General features: G+C 42.3%; 1 protein-coding gene across 2 annotated transcripts in view; it reads right to left on the bottom strand.

Annotated features, from left to right (window-relative positions):
• The window catches only part of PLBD1 (phospholipase B domain containing 1), a 52,063-nt gene that overhangs the window by 30,524 nt on the left and 2,177 nt on the right, over positions 1-19,362 (bottom strand). For both annotated transcript variants that reach the window (XM_059402648.1, XM_059402649.1), the window contains exons 2-4: positions 10,491-10,710; positions 1,688-1,771; positions 204-342 (exon numbers count right to left, since the gene is read on the bottom strand). In XM_059402648.1, the coding sequence (XP_059258631.1) occupies positions 204-342; positions 1,688-1,771; positions 10,491-10,710 (443 nt within the window). The remainder of the gene's footprint in view (positions 1-203; positions 343-1,687; positions 1,772-10,490; positions 10,711-19,362) is intronic.

Raw genomic sequence — 19,362 nt, forward strand, 5'->3', positions numbered from 1 at the left:
AGCGTTTTTGTGTGCAAGATACACTAGTCCCAATTTGATCTGTTTCTAGGTTGCAATGTTATTTTAAAGATAATTTTCAGTATTCTTGCCATTCTTTCAATATTCTTGTCATAGTTTCAAGATAATTTTCAATGTTTGATATCCTTGGCAATAATATTGCCAAATTATAATATAAATTCTGAGCAGCTTTTTGGAAATCTTACCTTTGTCCTTTCTAACTTAGCCCTCTTCATTGCTCCTACATACAGCCCATCCATCTGTGCTATAATATAGCCTGTATGCCTCCAAAATGGGTCATCCTTGTAAGCTTTCACATTTTTCCGGGTCCATTGATCTTGCTTCCTGCAAGAGAAATTAGATTTGCCCTCGAGATCTCCATGGTTGCTCATCTAAAGCTAAATCAAGCCGAGGCATTTAGAGATTATATATTCAGATACTTATGGTAGTGTAATTTACATTCTGGATCTTGTAACATCCAAATCACTTTGAAAGGCTATTGGGCAAATCCTAAAATATTTTCGATTTCTTCCTTGGACTATGACTCTTTCTTGATAGCTGTCTGCATGCTCTATCTAGGTATAACATTTAGCTTCTCGTGATACTGAAATCTACAAAATTCAAGGATAGGCCATCCATATATATTTCATACAAAACCACAATGCCTCACTAAATCAGTACGGATAAGTCATTAACTTTTTTTATATGGAAGTCGTAAAGTTAAAGAACAACAAAAAACTCCTAAGGACAGGGTAGTTGATATATGTCTATATTTCTCTCCAATTGTTTTTATAGTTTATGGTTCATTCTATTTCAGTTGTGGCCAGTAACTGCCTCAACACCTCTGTCCTAGTATACTTAGCAAGACAGGCTTGTTTTTATTCTCCTTCCATTCTGTCTCTCTTCTTTATAGTCTTTCCATTCTGTCTCTCTTTTAGTTCTCTGCACTTTCTAGAAAGAGAATGATTTGACATGACTTGGTATACTGAAAGTTATTTCTGATTTGTTCTGGCTTTCTCCAAGTCAGTCTTAGAATACAAGGTCATTGCTTCATGAGATCTAGCCCAATAATTTTTAATGATGTGCTGTAGGACTTTAGCATTCAGTGTATGATTTGGAGGGCCAACCCAGGAGCCCTATGGTCCCCAAATTAATCACAGTCACAAGTATAAAACAATGCCACATATAAAACAAATAGGAAACAACTTTTCTTAATACGGAGAATTACTAAGTCTTCAGAAAACTTGATTACAATGGCCATGTTCTCCAAGGATATTAAGAATAAGAACTAGATAACAGCCAGGGCTCCCGCTAAGATGGGAACCCAGGCCCATGACACAGAAGCACCTCAGAGAGGGAGCAGGAGGGATCCCTGAAGGATCCTCAGGCGGAAGCAGTCCAGGCATTTAACTTTGCCTTCCTTACACTGATGTGTCTTCCTCTAGATGTGTAATCAATGATGACATTCAACCTGACCTTTGAAAGAGCCCAAGTTAGAAGACATGTTGTCTGCAACCAGTTTTCATGTCATTACCGAAATGTGCTAAACCTTACTATAGGACCAGCCACAGGCAGGACTAGTCCTTCCTAAGAGATAGAAAAACAAATTGGCAGAAGGAAAAATTGTTGTTTGCAATGACAGATTCAGGACCTTCAGTCTCAGTGGCAAGAGGAGAGCTATTATACATACTCCATAAAATCTTGTACTTTATCCACGATGGAAGGTTTCTTAATCAGCTGTGGGTAGAGGTTAATGAAGTGGTCATACATGTGTCTGAAACAAAAGAAAATGGTTACTTTCTATTTTTCTTCCTAGGGCAGTCCATCATAGCAAATTATACAATTTTTGGACTATCAAGTCCCCTTATTGCAAACCTGGTCTATCTTTTTTTAAAGATTTTATTTATTTATTTGAGAGAGAGAGAGAATGAGAGAATGAGAGTGCAAGCAGAGTGGGAGGGAGAGGGAGAAGCAGGCTCCATGCAGGACTTGATCCCAGGCCCCTGAGGTCACGACCTGAGCTGAAGGCAGACGCTTAACTGACTGAGCCACCTAGGAGCCCCTGCCTTATCTTAAAAAAAAAAAAAAAAAGTACAATTTAAAATTGAGAAATATCTCCAACATAGAGAAAAACATATAATAAAACCAACACCCAAGTACCTCTATGCAACTTTATTAAAGTCATTACATTTTGCCATGTTTGTGCCTACGGTTTTAAATAGAAATAAAACATTAGAGAGGTGCCTGGCTGGCTCAGTCAGTAGAGCCTGTAGCTCTTGATCTCAGGGTTGTGAGTTCGAGTCCAATGTTGGGAGTAGAGATTACTTAAAAATAAAATCATAAAAAAACCCTAACAACATTACAGCTGAAGCCCTTCTGTACAGTTCTCCGATGCTAATTCCACACCTTTCTCCACAGATGTAACTCCAATCTTGAATGGGTGATTTATTACTCTCATGCATGTTTCTATACCATTACTAGATATAGATTTATTATTTTACTAGATTTTATTTATTTATTTATTTGTCAGAGAGAGAAAGAGGGCGCACAAGCAGGGGGAGTGTCAAGCAGGGGGGAAGCAGGCTCCCACAGAGCAGGGAGACCTACACGGGACTCGATCCCAGGACCCTGTGATCATGACCTGAGCTGAAGGCAGATGCTTAACCCACTGAGCCACCCAGCTGTCCCCCCTCCCAGATATAGACTTAATAATAAATAAGGTACAGTATTACTTAGGTTTCTGAAGAAATCATAAACAAGATCATACTGTCACTCTAACATGTAATTCTCTCACCATGACACAGTATTATCATCTGCAATTTAAATTTATTGTTTTCATCTGTCGATAGTATTCCATGGTATTAGTATATAAGAATTCATGAAGGCAACTTCAAATATTATTGTAAATGTCTGTTCTTACATATTTGCATGTTCTTCTGGAATATATTTACTATATATATAAGTGGAATTGCAGGGATGAATATCCTATATTATCTACAGTTACTAGATACTGACAAGTGGTTGTTCATAGGGATTGTACCCATTTATATACCCACCAGCTACATATTAGACTTCTTCTGGCTCCACAACCTCACCAACACTTGGTACAATCAGACTTTTTCATTTTTGACAATTAACATGGTTCTCATTATTTTAATTTTCATCCCTTCCTCCCCCCAGATTATTGGCTATTTGGGATTCTTTATTTTAAAACTTACTTTAGAAAATAAATAAATAATAATAATAAATAAAACGTACTTAAAAAAATTAAATGTGGGGGTGCCTGGGTGGCTCAGTGGATGAAGTGTCTGACTTCGGCTCACATCATGATCTCAGGGTCCTGGGATTGAGCCCTGTGTCCAGCTCTCCACTCAGGGGGAAATGTTTCCCTTTGCCTTCTTCCTCTGTCCCTCTCTGCACTCATCCTCTCTCTCTCTCTCAAATGAATAAATAAAATCTTAAAAAAAAAAATTGTAGGGGCACCTGGGTGGCTCAATCAGCTGAGCGTCCAGCTCTTGATTCTGGCTCAGGTCATGATCTCAGGGTCGTGAGATCACGTTCTGCAATGGGTTCTGTGCTCAGTACGGAGCCTGCTTGAGATTCTCTCTCTCCCTGTGCCCTTGCCCCACAATAACGTCTGTAGGCATTTTTGGTTGTCACACTAGGGGGTGTATGTGTGTGTATGTGTGTGGGGAAGGTGCCGCTGGTATCTAGTGGGTGGAGGCTGGGGGACTACCAAACACCCTGCAATCTATAGGACAGCCCCCCACCCCAACAAAGAATTACTCCACCCATAATGTCCACAGTGCCAAGACAAGAGTCTTGACTCGGGGGTGGTTGCTGAAGATGCCCACGGAACGACAGGATGGATGGAGGTATAGATGGGTAACTGGGCTAGGGATTTTCCTGTTCTGCCATACAGAGCAGAGAAAGAGAAACATCCACCTTGAGGCCATGGATCCTGCCCCATTCAGGCACCCTGAGGAACACAGGCCACTTTCCTCAGGTTGAGGCCCTTCTCTGATCCCTGGGTCTGGGATCCTACACTTTGGTGTGGTAGAGCCATATAGGACAGCAGTTAAGGGTAGAGACTCTGAATTCTGAGTTCAAAGTTTGACTTCATTACTTCTAGACAATATGACCAACTTCTCCATGCTTCCAAATTCTCATCATGCAGACCTAACGCTAAGTCCGCCTCACGGATGTGTTGTTAATTTCAGCTCTGTGGCGTGTAAAGTCAGTAAATTTCATCCTAAGTTGGGGGAGACTTTCCTTCCCTTTAGGAAAGACACACTTACTCCCACCCTACCCTGGGTCTCTTTGTGTCATGTTAATACCCTATCAGTTAGCACTTGTCAGGTCCTGTCTTGTACTCTTTTCTACTTGCTTTAGCTTTCTGGGTCTGAGACCAAAACAAGCTCCTTCAGAATTTCCTATAGCAATCCATTTACGTGGATACATGTGCATGCCTGCTCAAACTCTGTCGCTGGACAACCTGGTCCTTGTTTACTAGCTTTGTGACTTTCGGCTTGTTACTTAACTTCACTATGCTCGAGCATTCACATCAATAGTAATGGGAGTAATTTAACTTGTAAAATGCTTTGAACAGTGTCTGGCCCATTTTAAATGTCATCTAAGGTTTAGTCATTGCCATCGCTGTGATCAGCAGAAGCAGCAGCACCTTGTGATTCATGGGAAGATCCAAATAATTCCTAGTTCTTGGGCCATTTGATATTTTTGAGGATGAGAATGTGTCTCACTTATCTTTGCTTTGCCTACCATCTTGAATGAGAAACACATTGAGTTTCTAACATCAAAGAAGCAAGTTCAGGTTATGGTAGAGATTCTTGAGGTATTTCCTGGTAGACCAGAAACAAAAAAGAAACCACCTTTGACTACTTCCTTTACTTGTGCCATAATCTTGCTAGAACTTCCTTTCATCATAGTTTCACCAACTGTTGTGTCAACATATTAACTTAAATGGAGTTCTCTTTGAAGAGTGCGCTCAGGAGCTCTAACCCACCCCATTTCTTTCTCCCCCTCCCCAGAGTCCAACACAAGGCAGGTAATGTGTTTGTTGCAGTGAAGTGGCTCGCTCCTACTAGATAATTCCAGAGATGTTTAAGCGGCTGCCTCAGCCACACACAGGCTCAGCCACTTTATTGAAAACTGGAGCAGACCTGATACCCACACCCTCATCATCATTCTTTCCAGAAAGCTTTCATGACTCATTTTATTAAAACCAATGTAGGACTATTTATCAGCTTTACCATCATTAGTGAGACATGAGCTACTCTGATTAGGGAGCCAGCCCAAGTCAAAAAATCAAGGAAGAAGCTCCATTTTGCCATGGCTGCCAGACACTGCATTACATGGAAAAAAGTACTTCATGCTTTTGGTTCATCCCTAAAAAACTGGAACAGCACAGGATTCAATTAAACCTAATCAGCATGTAATTAAGTAAGCATTAACAGATGGTGGTGGGGAGAGAGGGAGCTCAATCCAGTTGGAATGGAATCGGGAAGTGCCTTGAGGAGATAGCATGTGAGATGGGCCCTAGGGGGGCCGAGCAATATTTCAGGTGGTGGAGATGGGAGAGGCAGCATCTGGCTCTCAGGGAATGCAGTGTAAGAGTTGCTGGAAAGGGATGTGTGACAGGCTGACAGGGCAGCATGGCAGGGCTCAGGAGCCCACCCAGAAGGCATGTTTGCATGGTAATGGCAGTGTCCCGCAGGGAGCGGCTCCTCAGGAGATGGGTCCGGGCGAGAGAGCATGAGGAAGGGCAAAACGGTGAGAGAAGCCCTGGAAGGGTCTAGGGCTGCCTTCAGGCTGAGGCCCGGCTGGACCTACTGCTTCCACTGTACCCTGTGGGAAAACCATGCCACGGCAGGGCTGTGGATGGCCTGGAGCTTCGTGATAAAGCACGAGGGCTGGGCCTGGGTCCCAGCTGTTCTCTGGAGAGTGTTGTAAGGTTCAAGGAAACAACTTATGACTGAACACTTCAAATGAAATGATGGAAGATTTCAAAATATTTCTTTATATGTTTTTGTTTGGCTTTGCAAGTATGTCATAGGTTGGAGAGAGCAAATTATTTCCTCCACGGTAGTTAAACCAAGCTCTTTATCACAGTATCTCAGCTGTTCCTGCCACAATACCCAACCTCATACACATTCATTCCCTTCAAGATTCTGGGGAATATAAGGAATGTCACTCCATTTTAAATGTGGTGATGTGGGAAGAACATGGCGGCCCTAAACTTCCCATGGCCCATGGTAGCCACCTGAGCAGCTCTGCTGCTGAATGGAGAACACGGTGGGTGTGCCTGGGTGGCTCAGATGGTTAATCTTGGGACTCTTGGTTTCAGCTCAGGTCCTGATCTCAAGGCTGTGAGGTTGAGTCCTGTGTGAGGCTCTGTGCTCAGCATCAAGTCTGCTTGAGAGTCTCTCCATCTGCCCCTTCTCCTGCTTGTGGGTGTGCACGTCCATTCTCTCTCTCTCAGATAAATAAATAAATCTTAGGGGGATTAAAAAAAGGAAAACAAAAAGATGGCTCTTTCTTTTGGCCATTGGCATAAATTCACCCTCTCAGACCAGGCTCAGACCCTCCTTTATTCTTTCTTTCTTTCTTTCTTTTTTTTAAAGATTTTACTTATTTATTTATTTGACAGAGAGCAGGAGAGCACAGGCAGAGGGAGTAGCAGGCAAGGGAGAAGCAGGATGGGGCTCCAACCCAGGATCCGGGAATCATGACCTGAGCCGAAGCGCCCCCTCAGATGCTTTTGCTCCAAGGCTGTGTCTCAGTAAGTCGAATTGTGCCTTACAAACGCCCCCAAGTAACGTCCCTGGGAGTATAGGTTTTAGATCGAAAAAATGATGTGTGTATAGGAAGATGCTGTTGCTTCTCAGACAGTTGCCCATGAGTAGCTGAAAACAAACACAAGAACACCACCCTTGCCTGTGACTTGTATTCCTCCTCCTCTGTTGGTTTGTGACTCTAGCCACAGCTTCCGGGTGGTTGAAGGTTAGGCTCCTCTGTGCTGAATACCAAGGCAGCCCCCTGCCTCTCACAGCTTGGTCAGTGAGGACGGTGTCGGTGGGCTGCACGGCTGTGCTACCTGGAGTCATAAGCCTTTGAATCCTTCCAGTATGCTCTCTGTTCTGTCTCCCTCCTGGAGCTCTTGTCCCTGGGAGCCCAGTTTCTCTGTTCCATTTTGCAGCTCTTCAAAATGAGCTCCTGGGCATCAGAATGTATGATAAGCCTTCCCCTCTTGGACCATATCAGATGAGGGAAGAAATCGATAGCCTCCTCCCTTCCTCTCTCTTCTCCAGCCCATTGCCAGGGGTGTTCTAAGAATACTAGGTCATGTCCCACTACTGTGAGCTTTGAGCTAGGCCCAGAGTAAGTCTTTTCCATGCAAGCTGGGAAATCTCCCTACTTAATTGATTTTACAGACATGCGATGAGAGTGTCACCCTCTTAAGAGGGAAATGGGAAATGCCTTTCTAACGACAGTTTTGATTGTAATTCTTCGTTTTCCTCTTCTTGGTTCTGTTCTCCTTCCTCCCACCGCTACTCCCTTCCTTTGTTGCCTTTTTGTCCTCTTCTCCTCCTCCTCTTTCTCTTTTTCTCTCTTTCTTCTTCAAATATACAAATACCTGACTTCTCGCTTCCACCCAGCCCCTTTGGTTCTTTGTCATGCTTCTTCCTGATCACCAACATCTTCTGTTCCGTGGGGAAGAAGTCCTCTCAAGACTCTTGCTACTGCATATATGGGAAGCCCATCCTTGAGCAGGTGACATTCTTGAATTGTCAGTAAGGAATACAAAACAGAGACCAACAGAGATGTTGTCTTTCAAATTTGAGAAACCTCTGAGCACTCTCCGATGGAAATGAAGAAGGACAACTGCCAAACGGGCAGGCTGCCATCCACAGCCTTCCACGGTACAGCCTCTATCTGCCATTTTAAACCTGTTGCCCTCCGACTAATCAAAGGAGCTTCTACTCCTCGCTCATTTGTAAAGGCGAATTCCTCATTTCAGACTCATTGCCTTTTTTCAGTACTTGGTTCCGCTTCTTTCTACCCAGAATTATTTTCTTCCTCTTCCCAGCCAAACTGAATGTCGTCGCCCATCAAACACCAGACCCACAGCTCACTCCTTCTGCAAAGGCTTCTTTGACTGTTCTGGCCCATGAGGTGCCTTCCTTTTGGACTGTTATAGTTATTTATGATTAAAGCATTCTTTCCAGGTGTTCTCTGCGGCAGAAATGTTCCCAAGAAGAGTCTCTCGACTTTTCCTTAATGATCCAGCATTCACTAAGATTACTAGACTCACCTCTTCCTCACTCCTGATCATTGGTCAGGATGAATGGAGGGAAGGTGGTCTGAAGGGAGGGAAGACTCAGTTGCCAGGTCCTTAAAATAGGCTACAATATATAGGAAGTTGTTTCTATTTATTTATTATTTTTTTAGAGAGAGAGAATGTGTGGGTGTGCATTGGGGGGAGGGGCCGAGGGAGAGGGGAGAGAATCTTAAGCAGGCTCCATACTCAGAGCAGAGGCCTCGATCTCACGACCCTGAGATCATGACCTGAGCCAAAAGCAAGAATCGGGCGCTCAACCAGCTGAGAGGCCCAGGTGCCCCAGGAAGTTGTTTGTTCCATCTTAAAAGACTCACACATGTCAAATTTTCTTTGAATGGACAGGGCAAAGATGCAGAGTAAGCAAACAAACAAACAAACAAAAAAAAAAACCCAGTTATTGAATAATAGCTAAGTGTTTTTCTTCTAAGAAATAAAATTTTTACTCTAATATAGAAGCATTTAAGAAGCTACTAAGAGAATTGATATTAACCCACATTCCTTGGATGATCTTCATCAATAGATAAAGGTACTCAAGGGTAGGTCAATGCTTTATCTTAAGAATAAGGGTAAAATGATAAAGTCACCCCTAGAAATGAGATACAAAAATTTGTTTTTCTGAGACATAAGAATATTAGACATTCCACCTTCATCAGAAGCCTCCTGGCAAACTCCCTAAAATTCCTGCTGTGTGATACCTATCTGCACAGAAGACATGCTCATCCTCACCACAATCTCGGATTAGAGCTGCTCCCACAAATCTCAATTTCCCTTAAAGGCCCATTATGCATAGCACCCATGACAACCTAGTGTATTTATAGGCACACAACTTCGCTCAAATTACTTCTCTAAACCTGCAACCCAATTTAAATAATGCAATCAGAACTAGCAGGTACACAGGAAATATAGATTTGCAGAGATGGATGAAAAGTTCAGATTCTATATTAAATATATTTATATAAAATACAGTTTTAAACTTTTTTCAAACTTTTGGTTTTTGTGGAATTTTTTTGGTGGGCAGAGGGGTGGAGAGAGAGGGAGGGAGAATCTTGAGCAAGCTCCATGCCCAGCACGGAGCCTGACAGCGGGCTCAGTCGCATGACCCTGAGACCATGACTTGAGCTAAAATCAAGAATTGGACGCTTAACCAACTGAGCCACCCAGGCGCCCCTAAACATGTTTTTAAAATCTTAGTCCATTTATAAAGTTTTATGCATCCCTGAGTAGTATATCATTAAGGGGACCTGTATGGTAGAGTAACAAAAATTTGGTATAAAAAGCAAAACAGGAATTTCTAGTTCATTAAAAAAAGAGCTATCGGAGCACAAGAACTAGTTATTCAACATTTGATATAATCTCCAGAACTTAGAAACAAATTAAGATTGGCACTAAATTTATTAAGGTGCCTTACTAAGGTGAACACAATAGGGTTTGGTTAAACTCCCCCTAACAGTCTAGGTCACAGAGAATAAAAGAAAAAAGCCAAATCATCAAGACACTTTTTATATCAAAGAAAGGATGAGGCTCGATTAAATGAGTTGCAACTTTCTTTTCCTTAAAGAGCTTATCTGGGAAAAGGATGTGTCCTGATTGCATTATTATTAACTACGTCTTTGTTATTTTCACAAGACACAGGAAAGACGTAAGAATCAAGTAACAATAGAACTGGAAGGAATATTTATATTAGACATCAGGATTTCAATTGAAAATCCTTGCCCACTTGAAAGTATTGTTTTAAGACTGTTGAAAAAAAATGCTCTTACATTTTAAATTTAACAAATCTTCTGTGTTCAGTGCTTCTTGGTCACTTTACCTATAATTTTCTTTGTACCAGACAATAAAAGGCTTGTAGATGAAATGGTTGAGCTGTATTTTAAAACAGATTCGCCAAAAGGAAAGATTTTTAAATGCCACGAGGATGGAAGAATGCCACAGTTGGGGGCTTTTTTCCGTCCAAGTCAGGTACTGATTAGAGGTGAAAATGTGATTCTGATCATGTTTCGATCACATGAGGGGCTCCTCAGGTACTTTGCAGTTCTAATGTCCAATGTCAGGAAGACAGGAGCCGCTGGTAGACAAAGAAAGGGACAGAGTTGCCTGGTAGTTCTCCACCACAACTAAAGACTGAAGTACTTACGGGGCAGTGAGGTAACCCTCCAAAAAGCCAGCCACAAACATGGTGATCTCATTGCTCAGGGTCTGAGAACCATACCCCGCTCTGATCTCCAGGATGCCCCAGCCTGTGGTTTTTATAGAGTCATTGTAAAAGCCATAGGCGTCCCCATTCCTGTCCAGTACGTTTTTGACTTCTACTGTCTTTTCAGCAGGCATCCAGTATGCGGTTGCATAGTAGACTTCTGAAAGAAAAGAAGAAGCAATAATAATGGGATGCTATTTAATTGATTTGCTGATGCACTTTTTCCCATGTAACCAATAATTTCACCATGTTTGCTTTTAGAGAATCCATTCTGTTAGAACTGGGAAATCTGCCCCCATGGTTTATCCTTGTTATAAGTGGGGAAAAACCAGAGCCTGATCAAAGGGGATGAGCTCAGAGCACAGTGAACCAGGTCAAAGGTGGGGGGAAGTAATTAGAGCATCATAGAGGTGGGTCTAAATGCTTCATCCTCGGAGATGAGATTCTGGGCAAGGTCAGAGTTAGAGCCCTTGCTCAGCTCTTACTTCAACCAAGCATAGGGTTCATGTATGTGGTCCATAACATATTTGATCCCCAAGGCAGTTGGACCAAAGAATCCATATTCTCAGGCGTCTTATACTATCTCTCTTGCCTAATTTTTCACACATGACATTAGATTCCTATTTTGCAGAAAGAAACCAAAAAACTATCACCTGTGAGCCTCTCAAGTTCTTGATAATGTTGTGAATATATCCTTACAAATCCTATGGCCATCTCTCTCTTCTCTTTCACCTCAATCCCTCTACCCATGCTATGGATCAACTCCTCTTACTTCTTTGGGAACTTTGTTCCATCCTGTGTCTTCTTGTTCCTGCACCCTGATGCTCTCTTCGTGCAATGGCTCCTCTGATTTAGCGTACTGACATGCTCCATTGTCTCATGTCCAAGGGCAAACCAATCACAGATGCTCTCTCTGGACCCTGGGACCAGATGTGGCCATTGCCAGAATCTCTCACTCCTTTCATAAAATTATTACAAATATTACAGGGCACATTGTGTCATGGGCTATGCTAGGTACTGGTGAGAGAGCTGTGAATATGACTGGCCCATTTCCAAACCTCATCCTGTAGAAAAAGGAACACACACCCCACTGCCTCATCTTCCTCCCATCAGCCCACTGCAGCTGGCATCCATGCCCATCCTGCTACTGGCACTGTTCTGGCTCGGGTCACTAATAACATCCTTGAATCCTAATGTCACAAGACTGCTGAGAGCATTTGACCATGGCAACCACTTGTTCTTAAAAAACTCTTTCCTTCCATGCATCTGGGATGACATGAATCTGCATCTTCTCCTCCTCTGCCTGCTTTCTTCCTCACTGTCCCCAGGCTTTCTCTTTATCTTGTGGACCCAACAGCACACTTGGTAACACCACCTGGAAGATTCTATAAGCGAAAGAAATTCAAAATATCCAAACGAGAACTATCATGCTGCTCTCTCACCCATCCTCCACCTCTGCTTTCTGTCTCTGCTATCCTTCTCTCGGAGACCCAAGCCCATCCAGGCCCCCTCTCTCTCCTGCAAACTCATCTTGAATCAAGGCCTCCCAACCATCTCTCCCTCCAGTCTCTACCTCTGTAGTCCCACCTTTCCATGCTACCTCAGATATCACAACTAGCCTGAACTATAAGAAACCTTTCAAGGTGCCTCTGACCTGTAATTCATCCTTCATACTCTACCAGAGTGACCTTTCTAAAATGCAAATAATTTGTTTACTTGCTTACCAAGGTCTTCATTGACTTCCATTTCCTAGAAATAAAATTCTTTGGTTACACTCTTGGACTTCATCATCTGCTTTCTGCCTACGCTATGCAGCTTCACTCACCACCCCCATGTACTTTGTCATCTGGAAGCCATCATATACCACTGTCCAACCTGCCATGAGCTGGTTCAACACCTCTGACTTTGCATATGCTGTTTCGTCTGCCTAAGAGTTTCTCTCTTGTTAACCATGTAGCTATCTCAAAAGTGCTACTTAAGACTCAGGAAGCAGCACCCTTTTGTGGCAGCTGACTCGGTCTACAAGTTCAATATCACTTGGTTGTAGGTACATCTTCTTTGGGCCTTTCACACTTTAACTCACATGCCTTCTGCCACTCTTAGCCTGTGAGCTCCTGGAGGCCAAAGACTCAGAACTACCCTAGTGCTTAGCATGTCACAGATACTCAGCAAGTATTTGTGAAAGGAAGGGAGACTTCGGAAGAAAGAGGGAAAAAGGAATGGAGAAAGGAAATGGTATGTGATGCATTTGTTTCTTGGCCTAAGAAACTATTGGACAGCTGCTCAGGTTGAAGACCAATTTATATTCATGTCTTCAAAGAGCTGGGAAGAGGCCAGAATGACTCAGGTTCTAGACTGAGCCTCAGTGGATGGGTGTTGTTGTATTATTCACTGAGAGAGGGAGCAGAAGGGTCTGGGAGGAAATAGGAGTTTAATTTTGGACATACTGTGTTTTCAGTGGTTAAGATACCAGAAGGTTCAGGACCCCCGGGTGGCTCAGTCAGTTAAGCAACTGCTTTTGGCTCAGGTCATGATCCCAGGGTCCTGAGATCGAGCCCCACATCGGGCTCCCTGCTCAGCGAGGGGGCCTGCTTTTCCCTCTCCCTCTGCCACTTCCCCTGCCTGTGCTCTCCTGCTCCCTCTCAGTTAAATAAATACAATCTTTTAAAAAAAATTATAAAAAAAAAAGGTGCCAGAAGTTTCAGATTAAATGCTTATATATAGTTATCTGTTGTCAACATTAAAAATTGACTCAACATTTTATTTTATTTTGATGCAAAGATTGTCTATCAAATAAGTGCTAAAGGTATAATCTTAATACTAGAGTATCATAGCACCTTGTCCCAAGGGGGCTGGGTGATTGGCTGGGATTTGGTCAGGCTTAGAGGCTAAAGCTGATTATGGCCCTTAAAGAAAGAATAATCCTGAGCAGGAAAGTCCATTTACTTCTGAATAAAGTCATGACCATAATGGCGGGCTTTCTTTAAAAATGGCTAAGTGGAAATAACGATGTTCATAAACAGAGGTAGTTCACAATACTTTCACAGACTTCTGGTGACGAATAATAGTCTACTTGCTAGTAAAGCCAACCGGCCACAGTTTGACAACTCTGGGTAGCATCCGCAGAACCGTCCCTTCTTCCAAATACAGTAAATGTGTTCTCCAAATGGAGTTTGGAGCACCGTGGCACAGCCTCAGCCTTTCCCTAGATTTCCGCACACATTCTCTTCTACCCTCGCCTCTAGTGAGTCTTGTAGGGAAGTGAAGGAAGCATGGCTGACTAGAAACATAGCAGCTGCAAACTGCTGCAGCGAGGGGGCGTGGGGTGTATTCAGGGTCATAAACAGAAACTGTGAAGGGAGGAAGGAAGGTGAACCAGCCTTCTGGGGTTCTTCCCTTTCAGTTCTATCCACATGGAACAATGTTAGCTTTGTTCCCTTCTCCCAAATCTTGGCACTTCTCCTTGAACACTGTGACTTTGCCTAGCTTCACCTTCTCTTCCAGGAGCCCCTTTTGCCATAAACCTTGGCTTGCTCGCCATCCAAGCAATCAAGGGCTATGTTTTCACTGTTGCTGGAACTAGATAATTTCCTGACTACAAATAATATACTTCCTCAAATCGGTGCTTTTTTGACATTAATGTGCCGCCAGGCATTAAAAAAAAAAAAAAATTCCCTTAAGAGAATTCAGTGATAAAAATGTACTGCTAACAAACTGACCAAGTGAGCAAATACTTTGCGAATTAGGCCAACATCTGCGTTTCTTGCTTCACCCCTAAATGATGTTCTCTCTCCTTCAATGTTTTCTCCATGCACCGACTCTTTCTGGATTTCCTAATACCACTCTACTTTCTGATTTTCTTAAATCCTTTGATAGTTTAAGCCATTTTACTTTTCTACTTTTTTTTTCCCCCCCAAACATCTCCATGTGGGGAAGCAGATGTTGTGAAAAAGACAACTGCAAAAAGGTAGACCAAAGTCACGTTCTTGGAATTCCACTCTAGTTTTATACACGCCCTGTGAAGGCAGACACAGGTCCTGCTTACGACTCTATTTCCTGGAAGCACTGGACCCAGCATAGTACTGTTTCTGGGATGAGTCTAGTTTAATTGTGTGTGTTCTAATGAAAGTGAAGTTTATCAGAATATTCACAGAAGTTAATCTAAAATAACTCAAGTCATTATACCTTCAAGCTCAGGGAAGAGGCTTAAAGGATGGTTGAGATGCCCAAGGGGCAAACGCCATGTCCCCCTAGACTGATGAGAAGGGAAGTGAGTTTAAAATCTTTAATAGCAACATCTTCAAAGTCAACGCCCTTGATAAATTTCTGCTGAATGAATGGGAAGAAAAAGAGTCTTTTTCTTGTGTAGATAAAGATGGAAGAAGCCTCCTCCTTTTTATATTTCTCTCAACATAAAAACCTAAATGCCCAAATTAAATTTATTTACTTGTGTATTCTAATATTTTCTATGAGTTGTTTTCAATGGGGGGAAAAAATCCTAACCTGTCTTAGAATTTGTAAAACAGTTGTAAGTGGCCCAAATCACTCTCTCCTGTATTTGGAACCTATTTTTCCAGGCAGGCACTTTATTCATGATAAAGTAAATGGTTTTTAACCTGGAGCGATACAATTTTACCTAATATATTCAGTAAGTTACATAGAGAAAAAGAGGAAGAAACATGAAAAGGCTGACACAGAAAATATGAGAGAAAATGTTTTTAAAAATTAAGATTGAAACTTAATCTATTCAGACTGAGTTTAGCTGACACCTCTCTGATCTTGATCCTTAAATTGCTTCTGTCTTTTATGGCTATTGGACGAAAGGTCTCTGTATTTTATGGTCTACCTTGGCATTCTCCTTCCTTCCTTTGAAAGGGTTCAGTAAATTGATATCTGGTTTTTAGATTTGCTTTGACTCTTCAGCAGAAAATAACTGATTCATGATAAACAGCCTCCAGGTAACAACATTCTAAGTGTTTCTGCACTCACTCCCAGAAGAAATCAGAGCCTAGGACTCTTGCTGAAGGGGGTATTATTCTGGGAACGGGAAAGGGGGATGGGGAATATGAAACGGGGAAGGAGAGAAAGCTAATTCAAAGGTGCAATCTGAGATGGTCCAAACAAGGGTGGAGATAAGCTCCTGAGGACCCCATCCCAGGGATGGAAGGAGGAACATTTAACTACAGCTGCCCATCTTGCATTGGTCAAAAGTTGCCCAGTGAGGGGTTAAATCCCTCTGTCTAGGTTTGCAAGTGATCCGGTGTGAAATGGTTATGATGCTGGAGAAGCCTGAGGTATAGAGCAAGGTATCGGAGGCATATTCTGGCCAATATATTAGGTAGGCAGAAAGGGATACCACTTTAAAAAAACAGTGTCAAAGAAACAAAGTGCTAATACAGAAAACTCCTGGAGATTTACTTGGATCTGGAAAGATCCCTTTCCTTCATCCCCTCAGAACGAACCTATTCTGTCTACACTGCTAGCTTCAACCAGAGTTTTTGCTAAAAGTCCTGTCAACAGAAAGTCAACTTTGCCCCTCATTTGGTGCTGTTAGCTCATTCTTCATCTATATCACTCTTTAGTTATATATATTTGTATGTATGTGGTTCAAAAATTTAGTTATAAGTTTGAGAGTCAGGGGGTGGCATCTGTTTTTTCATTGTATTGACTCTTTTGGGGTAAACAGTGTTTTCTTGCCTACATCCCAAACTTCCACACCGCCTGGGGAGGAGACAGATTGGTATTGAGTCTCTGTCTATTCATTCTTGATTTTGGGTTGTGGGTTCGTATTTTGGAATCTTAGGTGTGTAAATGATGGTTTGAATTAACTTACCACTACCTCACCTGCTGGATGGAAACTCATTTGCAAAGCTAGGGGACACACTTCAGAGCAAGCTCTGAATCAAGAGATTTCACAATTTCCCATTGGAAGATTGTAATATGGTATTGTTTGTGCAGACAGAGGTTCAAGTTTTAGAACAAAGTTCCCTCATATTTTCACTACCTCTCTTAGTTTCCTTTACCCCACTGAGTAAGTTCCTGTTTTGCCATAGTGCAAAGAAACAACATAAAAACATTAATACATTTTCTAGCCACATCTTAGAGTGCAATTTTCAAGTGATTGTGAAATAGAACTTGTAGGAGCAACTGGAACTTTATTTAAAAAAAAAAAAAAGACAAAACATAAATGCATTTTAAACAAAATTAAAATGCTGAACAAAATAAATCCTTTGGAGTCATTCCATTTTTGGTGCTGCTACCTATCTTGCTAACTCGAGAGTTAATGCTTAATAATTTAGAATTTTTTAAAAAACCCAAAAGATAACAGGTGACAAAAATTAAAATAATGCCTAAAAAAGTGTGAAAACAATAATTTCTGTTCTGCATGTTAGAAGTTCCAAGCTGAAGTTCACGTGATTTGCAGTTTACCTATTAAGAAAAATGTGTCTAAAATGTTCTATCTCCTTAGGTCACTTTACAGCTACAAAATAAATAAATAAATAAAAATAAATAAATAAAATGTACCATCTCAATTTAAAGACTGAAGGGGAGGATCTTTTAAACATTTTTTTCTGGAGAAAGATTTTGATCTTTGTCATCAGATTAATATTTCCAGAAGGACTAGGAAACAAATTTTAACAATAAAGAGGAATGGGCACTTCCCGCAGAAATTCTTCTGGGACTTAGCTTACATACATTTTTATAAATAAACTGATAGAAAGAGAGCACAAAAAAAATGTTCGGGTTTACAGACAGCACCGACTTCTTTTGGGTCTGAAACGTTCAGACTGTGGATGCGCTGTAGGAAGATTTAGTGGGGCTCAGAAAGATGGAGAAGAGCTGGGAAATGCTACAGCAGGCATGGTTGATAAAATGGCACTTAGAAAAATCAAGGTGATGGCAACCAATCAGTGGTAACCCAGGAAAGCTACCTCAGGCTCTGCTCACTGTTTCCTGAAGCACCCATCCAATGTGCCCCTGTATGTTCCAAGTCCCTGCAACACTGGGCCAAGATTAAGGAAAAACCCTGCTTTTATAACAAGCTATTACCTCACAGCACATAGATTATCGGCTGCGGTTCTGGTTGCCTTATCCAAAGATCTGTGCTGCCTTTCTGGAGAAAAAGCAACTCCAACGGCCGATAATAATGGTCACTCAATTATGCAGCCCCTACTGTATACAAGGCCCTGTTCCACACCTTAGGAGGCAGATACTCCAGTCCCCATGTAACAGATGAGGGAACTAAGGTGCAGAGATAGATAACTGGCTGAAGGTCACACAGTAAGTACTGGAACCAGGATTCCAACACAGGCAGTTAGGCTCCATGCTTCTTGTTTCTGGAATTCCATACTACCTCTCTAGTATTAAACTTGCAAAAATAAACTGCCACAGAAAGAATGAGCCACTACCTCAAGTGAACCTGGAGATCAGAAAGCCCTCTGAATCAAAGGATCAACTGAGAACAGCCTCCACCAAAGTTCTATCAAGTCACCTTAAGGAGCCTGAACAACTCCCAGGTAGGCAAACTTCTCCTCAACCACATAAAAGTACTGGCCAGGAGCACCTGGGGGGCTCAGTGGGTTAAAGCCTCTCCCTTCAGCTCAGGTCATGATCCCAGGGTCCTGGGATCGAGCCCCACATCGGGCTCTCTGCTCAGCAGGGGGCCTGCTTCCTCTTCTCTCTCTGCCTGCCTCTCTGCCTACTTGTGATCTCTCTCTCTCTCAAAAAAATAAATAAAATCTTAAAAATAAAATAAAATAAAATAAAATAGTACTGGCCTATCCAGAGAGGCAATGTGTTAGTCTCCAGTGGGCACTGGTGAGCCATGGAAGCGTGGAAAAAGCAATGTCCCAGAGGCAAGGGCCAGCTGTGCTAGGTGAGCTCCAGTACGAGCACCCAGAGGCTAACTGAAGCATCAGCCCTCCCGAGAAGCAAATCCAGCAGGCAACCAGCCTGAGAATCCCTGATAGGATCTTTCTAGTGTAATCTGATTACAAGAGAGTGGCCAGGGAGGCTATGCAAAGGTCCCATCTGCTAAAAATCCATTATGGGTGTTTTGGTGAATAGACTTTGGTGTCTGTCAGGGTGAATCAGCTTCTTTGTATCTGATTGGTTCTGGAGCACGGGAAGGAACGCATTTCTCAAATCTAGTCCTGCAAGTCCAGGGCCCAGATTTGGAACAAGTTTTACCAAGGCACAGGGCACCTTATAAATCTCTGAGTAACCAACCCGTCTCTTTTCTAGTGCGACTTCACTATACACACCACCAAGAAAAATTACAGAAACAAATATGGGTCTCTCCAGTCTGGAAGGATAAAGGCAATGCTATTAGATGACTAAAGTCCACACTAGTTTGGAAGACAGGCTAAGAGGAATGTGCAATTGTTGGCCAATATTTCTGGAATAATTTGCAAAGTTAGTTTTGGATTAACAGGTGCACATTGGTAGATATAAAGATCATTCCAGGGAGATGAAAATGCAATCCCTTTGGTGTGTGTTGGGTACCCATTAAAGTCAGAGTACTGAGCTAGGCACTTCAGAGAAAATGTGACAAGAGGTAGCAAAGTCTCTGTTCTCTGCCCGCATGTGCCTGGCAGTCTACAGAAGGGTGAAACAAAGAGCCAAAAAGTTAGATGGGAAAACAGGTTGGTTTGGATGCAACAAAGGAAACAAGGTTCGCATCTGTTTGAAAGAGTGGGCGTTGGTTTCACCAGCTGTTCCTCAGGCCAGTCTTCTTTGGATTGCCAGGCCCCGCCGTGCTGTCAGGATCACTGGCCACAGAAATGCCCTCAGTCTTTGCCTTGACTCCTGA

The sequence above is a fragment of the Mustela nigripes genome, chromosome 6 (genome assembly GCF_022355385.1).
Source record: "Mustela nigripes isolate SB6536 chromosome 6, MUSNIG.SB6536, whole genome shotgun sequence".
NCBI classification, from domain to species: domain Eukaryota; kingdom Metazoa; phylum Chordata; class Mammalia; order Carnivora; family Mustelidae; genus Mustela; species Mustela nigripes.